The 19091-nt window shown below is 41.6% G+C and overlaps 1 protein-coding gene across 1 annotated transcript in view; it reads right to left on the reverse strand.

Annotated features, from left to right (window-relative positions):
* Positions 1-6992: 6992 nt before the first annotated feature.
* The window catches only part of FNDC3B (fibronectin type III domain containing 3B), a 186073-nt gene continuing 173974 nt past the window's right edge, over positions 6993-19091 (reverse strand). The window contains exons 25-26 of the mRNA XM_071438067.1: positions 17588-17715; positions 6993-10528 (exon numbers count right to left, since the gene is read on the reverse strand). Coding sequence (XP_071294168.1) covers positions 10223-10528; positions 17588-17715 — 434 coding nt within the window. The 3' untranslated portion in view covers positions 6993-10222. The remainder of the gene's footprint in view (positions 10529-17587; positions 17716-19091) is intronic.

The raw sequence follows: 19091 nt of genomic DNA on the forward strand, positions 1-19091 counted from the left end.
CACACCCGGCGTCACATCGGTGTTTCAGATCTCAGCTGTGTCTGTGCTGTTAAATGTGAACAGAAAAAGAAAATAAAGTGATCAGACCCTTTATAACCCTGTGGCTCTGTCTTGGGGAGGACCCAGTGTGATTCAGACAACTGGATTTAATTTTTTTTTTTTCATATTTATATTTTAGTTTTGTTCCCCAAATCTGTGTAACTAACTTGATTAGGTTATTTTGTTTAATCAGAGTAACTGCAACATTAAAGCCCTGTGTAGACACATTTATGCATACAAACTACAAACATATTAATAATTTCATTTAGCCTAAGCATTTCATCAGGAGAAAATGTAAATTTTAGCTCTACCAACACTGTAAAATTTCCACAATTTTGTGTACAGAATGAAATTTAAAACATTTGATCTGGGGTCATAAAAGTCAGAAAGGCACTGGCTGCTCCTTGGAAGGGAGGACAAGATTTTTTTCCTTCCTTCCTTCTAACTGAGGAGTTGGACTAATTTCTCCCAGTCTTTGGACAAATCTAGCAAAATACACAAATTATTATTAAAGAAATTAGCCAGTTTCGTAGGACTCTTGCACAAGCAGGAAAACACTTCATATCCAGCAGGGAACACAAACATTTAACACACTGTAGCTGTCACTACACCAGCCATTAGTGTTGCTGTCCTCAGTACCAAAGCTTTTCTATATGGATTCTCTAAAGCCAGAGGGGTCACACCAGCACATGCTGAGGAACTGCTGCTTCAAACTGCTACACAATGAACTGCTTTTATATGGAAATCATGGAAAAAAACCCACCTCAAAACCTGGATAACCCTCACTTTGGCATCATAAAATCAACTTTTGTCTGATGCCTCCAAAAAAATACACCTGCACTGATGGATGAATCCAGCATTGCTTGTCTTGAGTGTTATTCAGAGAATCACAGAACACAAAAGGGACCTTAAAGACTCTCTAGTTCCAACCCTCTGCTATGGGCAGGATGCCACCCACTACATCAGACTGCTCAGGGCTCCATCCAACCTGACCCTGCCCAAGTTGTAAGAAATAATTGCACTGGGGGAAAGAAAAGTGTGAGCAGGATTTGTAGGGTGTCTTTTACCTAAGAGCAGCGAGATCAGCCCAAGGTAGGCATCACCAGCCTGCCCCAGGTACCAACAAGGGGCAAGGCTCCTCCTGCCTTATCTCTGGCAGGGTGAACAGGGGCAGGGTGGATGCTGCAGGTGCACAGGGCAGTGACAAAAAAACCTGTGCTGGCACAGAGATGCTGGACTGGCCTGGCAAACATTTCCCAGCACACACAAAGCCCTTCTCCTCTGCCTCCCAGGGCACTTCTGCAGCACCTCGTGTTCCTGGCAGCTTCTCCTCAAAGCCTTCCCTACAGGAAAGGGCAAGGCTGTGCCTCCCATCCAGTTTTGGGTCTGGACATGGCTTTTGAGATCCATTTTTCACGGGGGGAAGACAAGAGTGCCTTGCAGGCACTGGGTTGTTCATTGGTGTGGGAGACAGGGCAGCTCTGCAGGAAAGAGTTTTTTCAGGCTTGGACCTTTCCATTTCTGGAAACTCTTTCCTGAGAGAACAAACCTTGCCAGTTCTGACTGAAAAAAAAAAAGAAAAAGCATAGAGACATTAAGAGTCAAAATTTTCCTGTATTCTTACTAACTTGAATGTGAGCAGCCCACAGAGAAAATAACTGAAAGTTCATTCATTAAACAGTCCCAGTTTTAAAAGCTTTTCCACCTCTACATTTTGTATCACAGCTCCACAAATAAACAAGAACAATTTGGCTGCATTTTCTTTCTTGGCAATGAGTTAAATTGGTGATGAAATAGGTCAAAAGGACTTTACCATTCATTTTACAAAAGTACCTTTGATGGAGGCATGCACAAGCAGAAAATCATGTCCCATTGTATTTCTTGCCAAGAATAAAATATACTGGAAAACCAGCACTTTCTGTCAAAATATGAATTGATAGCTACTCAGCAGTTATGTAAGTTTGTATCAAATGACATTTGCATAAGCCCATTACAATCAGCAGACACCTAAACACCCGAGGCAACCCCGTCTCTGTCATGGATCTGCTGGTTTTAGAGAGCTGCTGCTCTGGGCCCAGTGGATGTTTCTGGATGGGCTTCCATAGAGCTTGCTTGTATCTTTTGCAAAAATCCCATGGCCTTGAAGAGGTAAATTACATCTTGAGAAGCAAATTCAAATTTGGAACAAAAAAATCGAACTCATCTCCCAGAGATGGCCCTGTTGTAACATCCTGAACCACCAAAACAACACAAGCGCACACCGCTGCTCCCAAGGTGAAGGAAAAAGGGAAGTTTTTTATCTGACTCTAACATTTATAGTTTTCTAAAAGTGGCAGTGGATTGGAGGGTGAAAGTGCCACCTCTCCAATGACACTGAACAAAGTAACAGTCTACCAGATTTTTCTTCTTCTATAAAAGAATGCAAAACAAGGAGCTATTTACAGAAAGTGTGTGAGAAAGTTTGTTACAAGAATATAAATATCAAAAAAGTTTAAAAAATCTTTAAAAAAATCAAACCAACAACCCTCCTCACCCCCAGCTGAAAGCACCATAACTACATTCTACCCCCACAACTCCCAATAAAAGGCACCAGCCCTATCTCACAAAAATGAAATCAAAGCCCTTGCTCAAACCCTACTGTCCCAGAGGGATGGGGTGTGGATTCACTTGCACCCTCTGGGTGTCATTCCTGGGTTTGGGCTGGGTCTGGCAGCTCCCAGCATCAGTTTTCTGTTTTCAATGCCCAGCTCCCAATCCCAGCTCTCATTTCTGTGTACAAATACACCCTTCTGAGAGCCACAGGGTGCTCCTCCCGTTGTACTTGCAGATAAACCACTTTGTGTTTCCCCAAATAAAGGCATTTTATGGCTTCCCACACCTGCTCTGATTCTTTCACTGGGAGCAAAATAATGGTTTTGTGATGTGAGTCCATAAGGCAAAATTGCTCTCAGGAGTAAAGTACCCCACTCTCCCCTTCAGAGGCTGCTCTGAGGGCTCAGGAGATGTTCTCCCAGCACTTGCCCCCATTTTTTGATGCTACTGGATCAAAAGATCCTTTGCTTTTTTCTCATGTTCTGATTGATTTTCACATGATTGCAGCACTGTCTGTGAGAAAGAAAAGGCATGGCTATTTCCAAACCCCTATCCACACTGTTCTTCCCTGCACAGCCTCCTTTCACTAATGACCTGGGGCTGCAAATCATGGCAATTAAGGTGGGCAGGCAGGGAAGCTGACACCACGAGCCTGCTCTGCAGTGAGCTCTGAGGAGCAGGGATTTAAACAGCTTTAACACAGCAGTCTGAGAGAAGAAAGCAACAATGCATACTGCAAATTCTCCCAAAATGAAGCCAAGATTCACGGTCACATCCTGCCCAGTCAACAGCACTTTGGTATTTTTATCAAGCAGTGACAATGAGATTGATTTTTCTAAAATCTGCTGTGCCACGCTGGTGGCACCAGCGTGGGGCTGTGAAAGGTGCAATCACCTGAGTTGGTTTTGATTGAATGTGGAGTTTTGAACCCACTGAACGATGGTCAGTTTGTGAGGAGGGAGGCAGGGAAGTGGGCAGGCAGCACAAGGGTTTCTGTGTGCCCTGGCTGGGACCCTGACCAGTGCTGGTGTGGGGCTCATCCCTCAGATGCCTGGGGATCTCTGGTCCAATGCTGGGATGTGGGGTCATGGGATAGTTTGGAAGAGACCTTCAGGACCATCCAGTCCCAACACCCTGACATGGGCAGGGACATCTTCCACCATCCCAGGTTGCTCAGAACCAACCCAGCCTGGCCACCAGCACTTCCAGGTATGGGTCAGCCACAACTTCTCTGGGCAGCCTGTGCCAGGGCCACACCACCCTCACAGGGAAACCACCTCAGACCAGCTGTGCTGTCTAACCCCATCAGAGGTTTGTGTTTACCTGCTTCCTCAGCCTTTGCTGTGGGCTTGTGCCTGATTTCCCACACTGCAGGGAACCTGGACTCAGCCAGAGCAGTGCCAGTGCCACAGGCTGTGCCAGAGCTGCATCCAACACCCCTTCCTGTGAGACTGCCTGAGGTGGGCCAGGGGAACCATGAACCATCACTGCCCAGACAAGGCTCATTCAGAGCATAACCAGAGCTTTGTACAGCTGGGATGCTTTTGGTTTCAGAACACTGAAGTCCACCACCCAACACTTCAAGCAAGACACAGGACAGAGACACAGAGAGAATGAGAACAAGGCACAGAGCCTTAACCCAGAGCTCCATCCAACCACACAAACTGCACACAGCAGCATCCCAGGGGATATCTGGCCCTGCTGAGTGCCAAGACCTGATTTTCTCAGCAGACCCTGATGAGCTGCAGCCAGGGCATCCTGCCCAGTGCAGCCAGGGAACACCAACATCACCAGTGCTGCACAGCCCCTGGGCACAGGACACCACCACCAGCTCACAAGCTTTTTATGGAAAGGAAGAGCATTTGGGTTAGAAATTTAAAAAGACAATATTTGCACTGGATTAGGGTGAATTTCTCAACTCTATGCACAAATTAATCCTCACAAGACTTCTGCATCCCTACTGTTTGCTCCATTTTATTTGTAGAGAGTAATAGCTTTCATATGACAGAAAGTGAGAGAGATGAGCTAATAAAATTACTAAGAAATGACATCCACTGAGCACACTGACCCAAGCAGTTATTTATTAACCATGTCAGGAGGCCTAAAAATAGCTTTGATTGCATGCAAGACCATCTATGCCACCAATTAGTGCAGTAAATGTAACTACTCAAACCAATAACAGCACATTCACTTAGATAACAGCAGATCCCAGGCTAATCCACTATGTGTGAAGCTTCTTTTTATTTCACTGAGCCAAGAAACTGGGCATTGTAAGAGCAATGGTCAAGAGCAAAAATAGATGTAATTGTTCAAAATGTAGTATCAATAAAATAGCCCTTTCAGGGGATCTCAGCTGGCTTTTCTGCTCAGCCACAAAAACAGTGAAACAAAATGTCCATATTCATCTCTACTTACTTGTGATTCTCACTATGAGAAAAATAAAGATAACATCTGCATCTTTACTCCAGCCCAGGTTAAGGACAGAGAATAGAATTCTACACTGCTTCAATAAATTACAATACATCGTGAACTCTGCAGTAATTCTAGAAAAGGATTTGCAGAGGAAATATAATTTATACTTCATATTACCACACAGATTTCTTCTTGTCCCTGACACCTTTGGCTGCAAGACTAAGAGAACCATCCTGAAGGTCTAACAGACCCATCCTGTTGTTGTAGATGTCATTAATGCTGGAGAAGAATCGCTCCATGTCCACAGGCCATAAATTCATAGAATGGAATCACAGAATGGTTTGGGTTGGAAGGGGCTTTAATGCTCATCTGCTTCCAGCCCAAGTATTTAATTTTCAGGGGTATTTTAAATACCTCAGCTATGCTTCAGGATGGGAGGGACAGGCAGGAGAGCCTTGATCCTTTGTTACAGCACTGGCACTATGACCCACCCCCTTCAGCTTTTTTTTTTTTTAATAGCTGGATTTGAGCATCTCCTTAAGTTCAAAGACACAGGTGAGCCTGTGGAGAAGCTCCAGAGGAGGTGAACAACAGGGACTGGTGTCACTCCAGGTCCTGTTTGCTCCCAGCTCCTGCGGGGAGCGCGTGGCTCAGCTCGGGCCACACGTGGCTGTGACCCCTGGCTCCTCAGAGAAACCCCCCTTCCAACGGGGCTCAGCTCTCCTGCACCACACCAAACGTGCTCTGAGCCAGCAGGAGAGGCTCAAGTGAGGAGCAAAACAAATTCCAGGCGTTGGTTTTTGAGCAGCTCTGTGATTACTGAGAGGAGAGAATCGCCGCTGCCATAGAAACGGCAGCGCCAGCCCGGGGACCGCACGGTGCCCGGGCACACCTGGCACTGCTCACACTGAGACACGTGCCACAGCCCACTGCTGTGCCCCCCACCACTGAAATACCCAAAATGCCCCAAATGCCAGCCTCTGCTCTCTTCCAGAACTTTTCAAAGTTGATACTTCTCTTGCCAGCAGGCAAGGAGCTGCTGGTAAATAGAGCATCAGCCAAGGCCGGGTATAACTCGCTCTGTGCTTCCTCACAAAACAAAATCCGTGGTAAATTCAGGGCTACTTACCCAGCTCTGCACAGCCTGGGTGTGGGAAAGGCACCCAGCACCTCTGCAAAAACCTGTGGGTGACAACAGCACAAGGTAACATTCAGAACTCCAACAGCAAATGTTTAAATCCTGCTTCTCTCCCATGGGCTCTCACCACCCTCCAGCATCTCTGCAGACCCCTGGGAACCAAACAGGGACCACTGAAAATAAAAGATCTCCTCAGATGTCAAAGTGCTGATTACTATTTTATAGACATATTTGAAAGATTTTGTTAAAGAGCTTGTCTTGGCAAGCACTGCTTAAATAAAAAAAGCTGAGCAACCAAGTGAAAAAAGTATTCCCCTAGGAAAACCCCACTCTTGTTCTAAACTGCAGTAATTAAAAAAGCAAACAAGTCAATTGTTGTATTTATGCAGTGACTTGAAAAAAAGTATTAACAAATTAACATTAATGTGTTTGACAAGAAACATGTATACATACTAGATTATTTCATCATGATGAGGAATTGAATTCACTGCACATAATTAGTAAGTTAAAAGCTCTAGTATTTCAAGAGTTTAATTACTCAGAGAGAATAAACCTAGGTATGTATATAAATATAAATCCTTACTTTTTCATGCAAGCTATATAAAAGAAGTCATTAGAACACCTGACTTTCAGATTATAAACTTACTCTTCAAAAACCACAAAAATCACTCCCATTACAGAGCAGAAACATCCTGAGGTAAATTCAGGGCTCCCACCCTTGCTCCAGGATGCACAACAGCACTGACCTGCCAGAAGGGGCCACATTGACCCCAAAGGGCTGTGTTCAATTAAAATAAAGAATTAAAACAGAAAGAATTAAAACATTTATTGGGCATAAATATATTACATATACACTACAGATACAGTTAAGTCTTACATACATAGTGTAGTATTTGCAAAATCTATACATTAAAATTGATATGGCAGTTTTAATATAATGCATATGAAATAGTCTAAAATTTACAATACAAGAAAACTTCTGATTATTTTTTTTTTAAAGTTGAAAAGCTTGGAATGTATGTTCCCATAGTGAGGTAAAAACATTTTATTTTTCTTTTTCAATTTAAAGAACTGTGCAAGGATAAGGTTCATACACATTCAATTAGGGCACTTCTCAATCATGACACTGAATACTGAGCTACTGGAGCCAACAAACAGGATTAGAAAACACTTCAAGTTCATAAAGAAAAAGGCAGAACAATATAAAAACATCTCTCTCCTTCCTTAAGGGTATTAAATACTTAGTGTTCCATTCTACCTTTGTTGGTGGTGGTGATTTCTGTTGGAGCAGAGTGCCCTGGGCGTGGATCCAACACCTGCCACTGCTGGACCAGGGGCACGAGGGGGTTTGGGAAGGGCCAAGGCATCAGCAGTGCTGGGTCAGGGACAACATCCCTCAGAACAGAAGGGTGTGACACCAGTGACCTTTGTCACTGACACACAGGTGACATCAGATCACCGAGGCAGGATATTTGGGCTGAAAATGCCAAATTCACTGGGTCTGTCCCAGCTGCTCCAGCAGCATCTCCCAAAAGCTCAGGCTTGGACTGGGGCTCTGGCTGGTGAGGGACCCAAGAGATCAGCAGAGACAGAGATGTACTGCAAAGTGTGACTGACTGCTCCCCCCTCCACTCTGCTCACTGCTTGTAGTAGCACTCGTATTTCAAACTTTCAAAATGGCTCATCTAGAGCACATTGGGGTTTTTTTCCTTTCTTTATTAAAGCAGTTTTTGTTTTTTTTTTTTCTTAAAAAAAAGGTGTCAAGCTCGGATTTCATAGCAGCACTGCTCAAACAATATACCAAAAATAAAAAAAGGCAATCTATTCAAATTTCTGGGTTTTTCCAAACTAGCGGTCTTTTCATCTTTTTAAAAAATACACTCTTCTCCCCTCCAATGAAAACAGCTGTATACTTTTTGCTCACAAAATACAGATGCAAGGTCACAGAGTTTCATATCACAAATAAATTTAAATAAGATGTAAATAAATTTGACAAGCCATGACTTTGGCAAAAAACCAAAAAAATATATATATTTAGCTCAATGCCATTAGTTTGCAAGGCTAAATCAAACTAATTATAGTCAATAACAAAATACAGAACATTTCTAATATTTGCTACATCTAGAGAGGCACACAGAATAATTCATTGATCTTAGCACTTTCTTTCCAGAGATGATTTTGTTTTTGGATACATGTAAACGTTTGAATCACTGATAATGGGGTTTTTTTGGCATTTAATGTACTAGATGCTCCCATCTTCAAAAACACAAGAAAATGCAAGAAGATTAATAATACTAGGAATGCTGCCAGGTAAAAAGTTGACCTAAAGTACAACAGTATAAAACAGACAAAATGTAACATGCTATGGGGAGGGTGGAGAGGGGGATTAGATTAGTACATAAGTACACTTTTTATTTTTTATTTTTTTACAATAAATAAAAAGATTGCACTGTAATTGGTATTTAAAGTACTGTATGCAGTATATAGTATAAATAAACCTAAAAACAAAAATAATGTTGTTTTTTTCCCCATTACTTTGGTTAAGGGAATATTATGCTAGTACAGGACACTGAATCTTAGACGATGGAGACAGAGCACAAAAAAAGATAGGACAAAAGCAAAATCAAGTAGCAAAAATATACAAAAACAAGAGGCAGGGAAATACACTGTGTCTGTTGCACCCTTTTGGAATCTATTTGCACCTCCAGCTCATTTATGTCCCTGAGGTACTTGCACAATGTTGTCTTAATATAAATAACCCCATGACTCAAGAGTTAAAAATCTAGTGTCTCGATGGATTAAAATGTGTCTGGGAAGGGGCAGGCAGGAGGGGGACACTGCCACCAGAGCAGGGACCATTCCTCTGCAGGACTCTCATCTCAGTTTTGCCAGGTACCAAGTTATTTCAATCAGCCCCGTGGTAAGAACAGCATAGACACCCTTCTAAGGCATTTAAAACAAACAGATGTGATTTCTGATACCTCCAAAAAGTTCCACAAAATAGATACCCCTCCAAAAAATAACAGTAATATTTATAATCATAAAAAAAAGATCAACTGACAGTAAAGTTTGCTTCCATTGAGTGTAAATCTCACCTAATTCAGTAGAGGCAGTAAGCTGTCACCAGCTCGAATCATATAAATCAGGCTGAACGTAATAGAATAATATCTAGTATTAGATTAGGAATAGTTATATACAGTGACAAACAGACAAGTTAAAGCAGCTTTTAAATAGCTGAACATGGGAATAACTAACTATTGCACAATGCCCTCTTACTTAAAATTACTGCTAGGAATCAAAATGGTAAAAAAAGATCTATAATGCTTCATAATTTATACGTAGTTTGGTTATTTGATTTCTTATACAGGCAGTTTATAGTGTTTGTAACTGTAAAAAAAACAGGCAACTAAAAAGGTTTTTCAACTGCAGAATGTTGTTCCAATTTAAATGCACTAAACAGTTAAAATAAAAACTTAGGTTTTACCTTGAAAAACTGGGGCAAACGTAGTGAATAATTCGTAGGCAACATTGCTAATACTGTTCAAGGAAAAATTGGTACTTGACTAACACTGTATTCTAGTCTTACCACTATACATACTTGTGACTAATGTTTAGAAGGAAAAAGAAGAGACAAAAAAAGTGACTCATTATTAAAATTTCCTAAATAGTAAGATAAAATAAGAGACTGCATGAACTTCAGTGAAAAAAGCCAAACCAACATTGAAAAGGCAAATTGTTGACAATTTTGAAATTGCGAAGGAAAAACAAAAAGAAATCTTGCTTTTGGTATCTGGTTTGCTTGTTTCTCCAGTTTGACCACTTCCTAGTTCTGAATTTCAAAAAGGTGCATCAAAACACTGATTTATCTTTAACTGTATAAAACAAGAGCAGTATATAAAACGCATGGTAGAACGAAGGATTTCAAAACAAAACAAAACAAAAAAGGAGGAAAAAAAAAAAAAGGAGGAATATCTGAATAAATGTGTGGATTATAATGCGTAGCATTAGTTAAATCTGTACTTTAAACTCCGGTTGGATTGCCTACTTCATAAAGAAGTACTGTAATATACAGGCGAAGATGATGGAGAGGCTGGCGAAGCCGAGCACGATGAGGGCGGCGAACTGCTCGTCCGTGGGCACGGCGGCCTTGGCCTTGGCCTCGGCGCCCGGCGCGCCCGGCAGCTCCAGGGCGCCGCGCTGCAGCGCGAACGCCGCCGAGGGGCTGAAGGGGCCGCTCAGCTCCTGCCAGGGCTCCAGGCAGCGGCGGCAGGCGCACACGCGGAAACGATAGTCTGTGTTCACCTGAAGGCCTGAGATGTGGAATGTGGTTTCTTCTCCCTTGTACACCTTGAAAACAAAGCAGGCAGCGCCGTCAGACACAAACTCAAACAGCGCGGTGACGCGAGGAGTTCGCCATGGAAGGCCCCAGTATGACGCCTCAGACTGAGGCCTTGTGTTTTCAGCTTTTAGGGTTTTCAGATCCTGTACTAGTGAATGGGATTCCTACATTAGTGAATAACTCTGAACTCCAGGTAGAGTGGTAGTAAGCTCTCCCCACAGTTTGGTCAGACAAAACAATCCTTCCAGGCCTCAGAACCAAGGCTGTCATTGCAGCCTCAGGCCCCCCAAAATTAATATCATATCATATCATATCATATCATATCATATCATATCATATCATATCATATCATATATCATATCTAATATATAGTATCATATATAATATAAAAACAAATAAAATATATAACATAATATAAATTAATATAATATAAATATAGTATAAACCAATATAATATAAACTAATATGAACTAATATAATAAGAAAATATAAAAATTCATTCAATAATATCAATAAAACCAATATGTAATAAAATAACAAACTAATATGAACTAATATAATATAAATATCATAACATATAACGTAACACTACAAACAATTATAATAGAAACTAAAATAAACCTATATAATAATAAAAATATAAAATAATAGTAAAATATAAATATAAATTTAATACTATAAACAAAGACCAAATATATATACTAGAATATAAACAAAAATTAATTTTGGGGGAGTAAACTGGGGGAATGTGACTTCATTACCTGAAGGTATAATTGGACAATTAGCCTCTGATATGCAAATAGACCAATCTTACATCTGTCTGAGAAACTCATGACCATTGTCCATCTTGGGTGTGGCCTTCATGGGGCTTTTGCACTGCCCAAGGTGTATCTGCTGAAGGCCTTTAATAAATACCTGTTTAATTCTCTAACTCTGTCCAGCCTCTGTTCTAGGTATCCTCTTCAGGCATCAAGTCCCTAAGGAATCACTTCTCAAGGGAAGGAACTCACTGGGTCAACACAGAATTCAGAAAAACAGAGGCAGGTGGAGGAATTCTCAGCAAGTCTCAACACAGTGCACACAGGACAGACAACAAACACATCACTCAGCGCAGCAGTGATAGCACACACTAATCTTCTGTGGGTGTGATAAAAGCTACAAACATATTTCTGCACTCTGAAAGTGTGACTGGATGCCTAAAACATGTCTGGGACATAATCACCCTGTCTGGCCCCAAAAGGAAGAAAACTTGCAAACGAGGTTATTGGAAGTCATTCAATGTGTAGTTGTAAAATCGCTTACAAATGTAATTTTAATGTATTTTCCCCTCACATTTCTCTCAAGAAACAGCAATCTTTCCAGAAATTGCACTTTCAGAACTGTGAAAATAATAAAATATCATCAAGGTGTGAAAAATTTCCTTTTGATTGCATTATATTTGGTTGTTTACTAATCCAAACCCATCACCTATTTATGTTAATCAAATGTAGGTACTACATGACTCAGAGAACAAGTCACAGTATCAGAAAGGAGAGAAAAAACTGAGTATCTGAGACAATTTTGTGACTTAAATGGAAAAAAACCCACTGGAAATATTCACAAACTCTGAAAACAAATAATTTATATAATGGAGGGTTGTTGAGACTGGTATTTTATGAAATGAAAAAAGTGTCTCAGAGTGCCTGTGTCTGCTGGGAAAACATCCTGAACTTCAGATGTTTCTTCCTCTGCTCATTTAGCATTTCCCTTCTCTTGGCTGTGGGAGCAGAAGGCTGAGAGCATCTCTGCCCTCCCAGAGGCAAGAACTCATCTTAGAAAAGGGGAGCAAGTGGGAAACTAGGCCCTAGCCCATAGAGGATTTCCTGTGTGTTACTCTGGAGTAAGAAATGAGGAGTAATGAGAAGAAACCTGCTCAGCTAAAGACCACTTAAAGAGCCCCAAGCTTCCCAGCTTTCCTGCCCTGCTGGCCCCTGAGACTCATCCCATGCTTAAACAGTCAGTTGCTGATTTTTTGAGAAGGTCTGTGACAAAAAGATTAAGGTGCTTCTTTTATTTGTCTTCTTTTCTTTTCAGCTTTCACAGCTTTTCCAAATGCAGTTTGAATGATGGCAAGTCTGGGTTTCCAGACTAAGCACAAGTCCTCTAACTGCCTCATGCTTCTTGGACCTGAGGCACAGATCAAGAAACAACATTTAAATAAACATTGCCTTACTCAAATATTGCTCAGCATTTACGGGAAGTTCCCTCGAGGTCAAGTGACAGGACTACAACAAATTCATCCCATAAACCCCTGTGACTGGCCACCACAGCCATGCACAGCTGCCTTTCCTCTTGTCTTTGTTTGTCTTCCCAATGCCACTGAGGAGTGAGTCACTGGGTTACAGTAATTGCAGGGAAAACAAAACTGAAAGTGCTGTAGCAGCCCACAGAAGTGATGTGAGGGTTGAAATGCCTGTTTGCACAGCAGCCCCCATCCCAAGAACACCTCTGCCACCCTGCTCTCCAATGGCAATTCCATTTCTAACACCCACCCGGTGTGGGCAACTCTGTTGTCCCACAAGACTGCCAGGATTCTTCCACCTAACTCCCATTTCTTAAGATTCTGAGTCAGGGCAACTCCAAGCCCTCACAAAATAACTGTCAGCAAGATTTGCTTTCTGGTGCTGCTGTAATTAGTAATTTCAAAACATATAGCCAGGAAAGCTCTACCTGCCTTTGCCACAAACAAACCTTTGCAACCAATATGACCACTTTGGAACCAAAATAAAAAACCCAAATAATGACATTTAATTAAAAAAACTACAATCTAAACTTCATCAATTACATTTAAGAGATACTAGCAATTCCATGTATACAACCTGTCTTTGCACTGAAAAAAATCCTGTCCAGTTAAAAAAACCCCCAAAATCCTGTCCAGTTAAAAAAAAAAAAACCCTGGGTTTTTTACTTCTTTTGTTCTGTCAGGGTGGTGAATACCAGTGTAACTGGAGGCCAGGCTTGGCTAAATTAAAAACCTGTATCTTCATTACAGTCTAACAAGTACAGATGGCCAAGTTCACTCAAGCCAGCTACTCAACAGCACTTCTCAGAAAAAAGCCAAATGAGAGAAGAGTGTATCTGTAAGGGAAGTTTGAAAAATTGCTGAAAGTAGATAGAGTACATGCATTAATATTCACCAATGATAAAGACAAAACATTTCCTGTAGTAGCACTAAGACAGTTATGGAAATTGTCCTGCTTTCAGTGGTCTGGTGAGTGTTTACCTCAGTGGACCTACCTATCAGTAACAGGCAAACAATTGTTAAATTGTCACCCACTCCTGAGAACAGCCTCTGTACCCTCTGCAGCAGCACCTCAGAGCTGTGGCAGGATGCTCCCAGCACAAACACATTTGGTTGTGAACACTGCTACACTCTGTGAGTGGACTTCACATATACAACAGAAAAAAACCCTTGACAACTGTGAATAAGGTCTTTAAATCTGCCAAACAAATGTGAAATCAAATATAACTCCATGAAGCAGCAATATTATTTTATATGTAGCACATTATGCTTTGGTGGCCAACAAGCCAAAGTGAAGTGCCTATCCAATTTATCACTTTCAGTTCCTAAAAACAGCTTTTTGGTTTGGACACTTCAGAATACAATAAAAATGTGATGAGCTTTTTGCCTGGCTCTCTCAATGGAAATATCATCACAAGTAATAAACTGCTGCTGAAGACTCTTATGGTATTTGATCCTACTGATGGAGCTAGAGAGACAGAATTCCTGCAGGCGAGGATTTCTCAATTTCACTGATCTCATTAAATAATTCCAACCCCATCTCCCTCCTTTCCAAACAATAACACTGACACCCATAGTTGCCCTATAAGAAAAACACTGGAAAGTGCAAGCTAACCCCACCTGGCTGCTGCACCCTGATGCAATGGCCAATGTCTTTAACAGTAAATAAAGGCCTATTCTGTATACTGATAAAAAGATAGAATCAGGGAATGGTTTGGGTTATAAATCTAAATGCCAACAGGTCCTGTGCAATTCTGTCATATTCTGACACACAACCAGCACAAGTGCCTTTGACTTATTGAAAATGGAGAAGGAAAACAACTCTTTGGCTGACTAAGCTTTACAGAAATTATCAGTTCACTAAAGCGTTTCAGATATTCTGTGTGCGTCTACACAATCTAATCCAAATAAAAACCCAATAATTAAAGTGAGAGCTTGGTGAGGCTAACTGGGCTCTCCCAGGCACCCACCTCTCAGTGCAGACCTGAGAACTGCTAGGGGATTTTCACAACCCCATGTATCCTACCAATACTGTTTCTTCTTTTGGAAAGCATTTGGAGACAGTTTTTTTCTCAGAAGTGACGTGGCAAAAGCTGATGAAACACTGCTGCCTCCAAAGTCTTGGAAATTTCAAAGGTAGAACATTTTGCTTCAGCAGCAAACAATTTAAGGTAAAGAAGCTTTAAAAGTTCAGTTCTCACTTCCCATTGTCAGCTCTTAAGAGGATTTGGCTCCTGGGTGTTTCCATCCTCAGAGCTGCTCAACTGGGAAACCAAACCTTAGGCTGCTGGACATTCCAGCTGTTATCCCAAACTGCAGCTCCTGCTCCAGCCCACTCCCCTAAATCCACATTAAAGCTATGCAAACACAGAGACAATTTAATACACTTTGGAGATAAATTCTGACTGAGCGAGCTATGCTGGACAGAAGTGCAAGAAATAGAAAAACAAATCCAGGCCACTGATTCCTGGAATCTCCTGTGGCTTACATCCTGATTCATAAACAAGGAAGATTTGATTTCCTAAAAAGAACTGTCCCATGGCATTGCTTTTTAAAAATTATCTGTAAAGATAAAGCACACAAATACACAAAAAGGAACACACTGTGTGAGAAACAAGGAAGGGAGTAGTTAGCATTTTTTCAAATATACTCTCCAGGGAGCTAAGATGTTCTCTGTTTAGCTCCAGCAAATCCAGTTCTTCAGGCAATTCTCAGCAGAGAAATATTTACAAAATATTCTCCCAGAGGAGGGCAGGGATGGCTATACTCCCAGTCTGGAAAAAAGAGGTTTTGAGTACTTTCATATCACCTCTGCCAGATCAAATGGTGGAAAATCAGCAGCTTTTGGGCTGTGGAGTGCAGGGCAGGGAGACAGCTCAGGTGTGACAGTCTGGAGAGAAAGGGCAGGTTTACCCAAAAGCATATTGGTGGCTGATGTTGCATTCCATGAATAGCCTGAAAATCTAGAGTGTATTTCATTGGTGCCACCCTTCAAAACAATTTGCAAAATGTTTCTAGTATGATATATCCCTTTAGATACATATGCAAAATATATTTGTCACTTGCAGGGAACAAAATATATTTAAAAATAAATTTAGGACTTGCACTTCAAAGGTAATTAACATATCACTAACATTAATGAACTTATCGGTGCCAGTACTTTGCAGTTAAATAATAACAGGTGATCACAGGCACATCAAAGCAGAGGTGAAATGTATTAGCCAGAAAGTCACTGAAAGGTGTTTCTGTATTTTATCTTCTGTGCACATTACAGGAGCCCTGAGCATGCAGCCACTGCAGCTCATGGACACCCAGTGCTGAGACACCACCCACAGTCCTGATGGAGGAAAAACATCGTGATGGGAAAAGGTGAAACAGGGGAAGGCTCCCTCTGTCCCATGGCTGGTTATCAGCCAGCAAATCCCAGTCTCACCTGGAGCATCCCAGCCAGGAACCTCCTCCAGGGAGTTACTGGTGACAACTCACACAAAAACCCCTCCTCAGGCTGTGCCTCATGAAAAACGAAGACCTTCAACATAAGAAGACCCTGAAGGTATTTTTTATTTCCCTCACTGCTGTTTTTTTGTTCACACCACGAGCTCTGGACTGTGCAGATGAAGCCATCACTTATGTGCCAGGAACATGAAGCTGTGCCCAGTTCTCCCCAAGGACTCCAGAACATTTTAAACCCTGGGGCTACGTTCACTGAAGCTGTACCTGGAGGTGACACAGCAAAGCCTCTCTGTACATCAGGGAACAGCAAAAGGGTTCCACTTTTGCACTTGCCACTGGCATTATGAGGCCACCACCACACAGTACACAGGGGTTTCATTACCAGCACCAGAAATGTTTCCTGACAAAAATAATCATTATGTTTCTAAATCTTTATCGCCCCCCATGAGTTGTCCTGCATGTTCTGTGTTGTTTTTGATAATTCATTAGTTCACAGCAGCACTCAAAAACAGCCTGAAGAGGAACAAAGACACAGTTGCAAAGAAAGCACTAACTTATACATATTTTTAAGGGTTTAATTAGCACAGCATAAGAGTCTCATTAGCATAGTATATCTCATTTCCCTAATTTGGATTTATTTGAAACCTGCATGACAACGAAAGGAAGCACAGGAAAAAGGGAGCACACAGATGAAGTGCACTGCAAATCACACAGCCAGAGGTGTGATAGATGAAATAAAAGATCTAACTGTGAATGAGCTGTTCTGTTTCAGGGGCTCTGGGGATGTATCCACTTGTGATGTCTAATCCAGACAGACAAAGGAAAGAAGGATCAGCTGTACTTCACTGCCTTTATTTCCACAGTGACAGAAAGGATACACAGCAGTTACACGTGCATCAAAACCTCAGACAGGAGTGAGACAGATGAACAAACCACTTAACGTGTCCTGATGGACAGTCTGGGAACTGGCTTGGAAAGAGTCATCTTCTGACTTCATCTCATCTCCAGATAATGGTTAAGAGCAGCCAGCTCAGAAGCAAGCATGGGTGGACAGAATTGTAACTTTTTAAAGGTTAGTACAGTTAAAAATAGTGATTAACCACAGAAAGAACACAAATCACTCCAATAAAATAATGATGTTCTATATACTCCCTTAGGGGAGAAAACAGCCCATTACAGCTCTTAATTTTGACTCAGCCTTTACCAAAGTGCACCTGACACATCACCATAGGGTGTAATTCAATACAGTACAAAGAAGCAGCACAGTGGATTTTCAAAACCATTTCCATTATGCCATCAATTTAACAATATTAAATCCAGACCATTTCCCTACCTGCTTGTATTCAGATTCTCTTCCAACCAGTACCTGCAGAACATAACCAACAGGATCTCCCTTCATGGGTGGGACCATTTCCCAGGTAACTTCACAGGAGTTTCCTCCCAGCTGTGTCACTCGAGGGGCTACAATAAAAGGAAATGTGTTAATGTTTAATAGAAAGACTGCATCAAAATCTTATTTTACGAGCACTGTAATATATACCAGAACATTTTAAAAAGGCTAGAGCACCTCTTATCAGTCAGCTCTGTGAGCTGCTACAAAGGAGGAGTGGATTTGGAGAAAACTTTCAAAACTTAATTGCAGTGCTGTGCACTGATCTTTTCAAAGCAGAAGCCAATGAACAAATTACACAGGCATTCATAAAAGCAGCAATTCTGTGAAGTTCTGAGCAAACACCTGTGCCAGTGGAGATGCCTGTGCATCCCTCCCATGCTACATGCCACTGAAAGAGAGGAATAATATCAAATATTTCATTCAGGAAAAACAGAAGAAGGAATGTGAGAAGAGAAGCTAAAGAATCTTCTATATTACAGATGAAGTCCAGCCTGGGAAGCAAAAGGACAAGCATAACTTTCAAGACTTGGACTTGAATATAAATCTGAGCCTGACACCCACTTGATCAGAGCTGCTATTTCTAGCCAGACTTAAGACTAGTGCTCTCACTAGAACTCCAGAGAAATTCAATTTGTCGGCTGGTACAAGGCTGCTGTCCCTGGCAGAGGCTCTCTCAGCAGCTGAAAGCCAAGGGATGCTGTGCCTTGACCCAGGGCAAGCTCACAGCTCAGTCTAGCAGAGCACAGACAGGGGCAGCACATTTTTATGTACAGCAAAGCATCTGCCACTGGAAGAAGGCACAAAGAAAACTGCAACAGAATCCAGGGTTCACCAACCTCTTGATCAGGCAGAGCCAGCAAGCACAATACCAAAAAAAAGAAAAGAATAAAACTGGGAGAAACAAGTGCTGAGCACTTGTATCAGGTGGGTAACATGTGCACGTGCAAGGACATGAGCTTGTTAAAGGCAATCCAGATCCCCAGCCCCACAAAAACAGACAACAGGAGGGTCTACCAAAGAAACAAATGCTGCTGCATACATTACACAAATTTTAGACTGATCTGTTGCTTCCCAAGAGGAACACTTGAATCGTGAAGGCCCAAATGTAATCAATATCCATTTACTTCTCTCTGCACATCTGCTAGTGTTGAGAGACTGATAATAAACGCCTTTATCTTAGCTGACAACAATCTCAATTATTTTTCCTTCTCCTTTCATCTCTCACTTCAATACATGAAGATTTTTGTCTGACACTTACAAAACACTGCCATTAACAGCAAAGCTATTCTAGGGTTGGCATCACTAAGAGAGTAATTAGGAGACCTTATAGGAGAACACACACTTTCTTCTGCTAGATAAAAAGCCAAATTAAGTTTATCACATAAATTCCTTTGTATTTCTCTGAGCACAGAAGGGAACCAACACTGTCATTTGGCATCAGACC

Source organism: Agelaius tricolor, unplaced genomic scaffold (assembly GCF_023055355.1).
Source record: "Agelaius tricolor isolate 1412-34295 unplaced genomic scaffold, bAgeTri1.0.p SCAF_12, whole genome shotgun sequence".
Lineage (NCBI taxonomy): Eukaryota > Metazoa > Chordata > Aves > Passeriformes > Icteridae > Agelaius > Agelaius tricolor.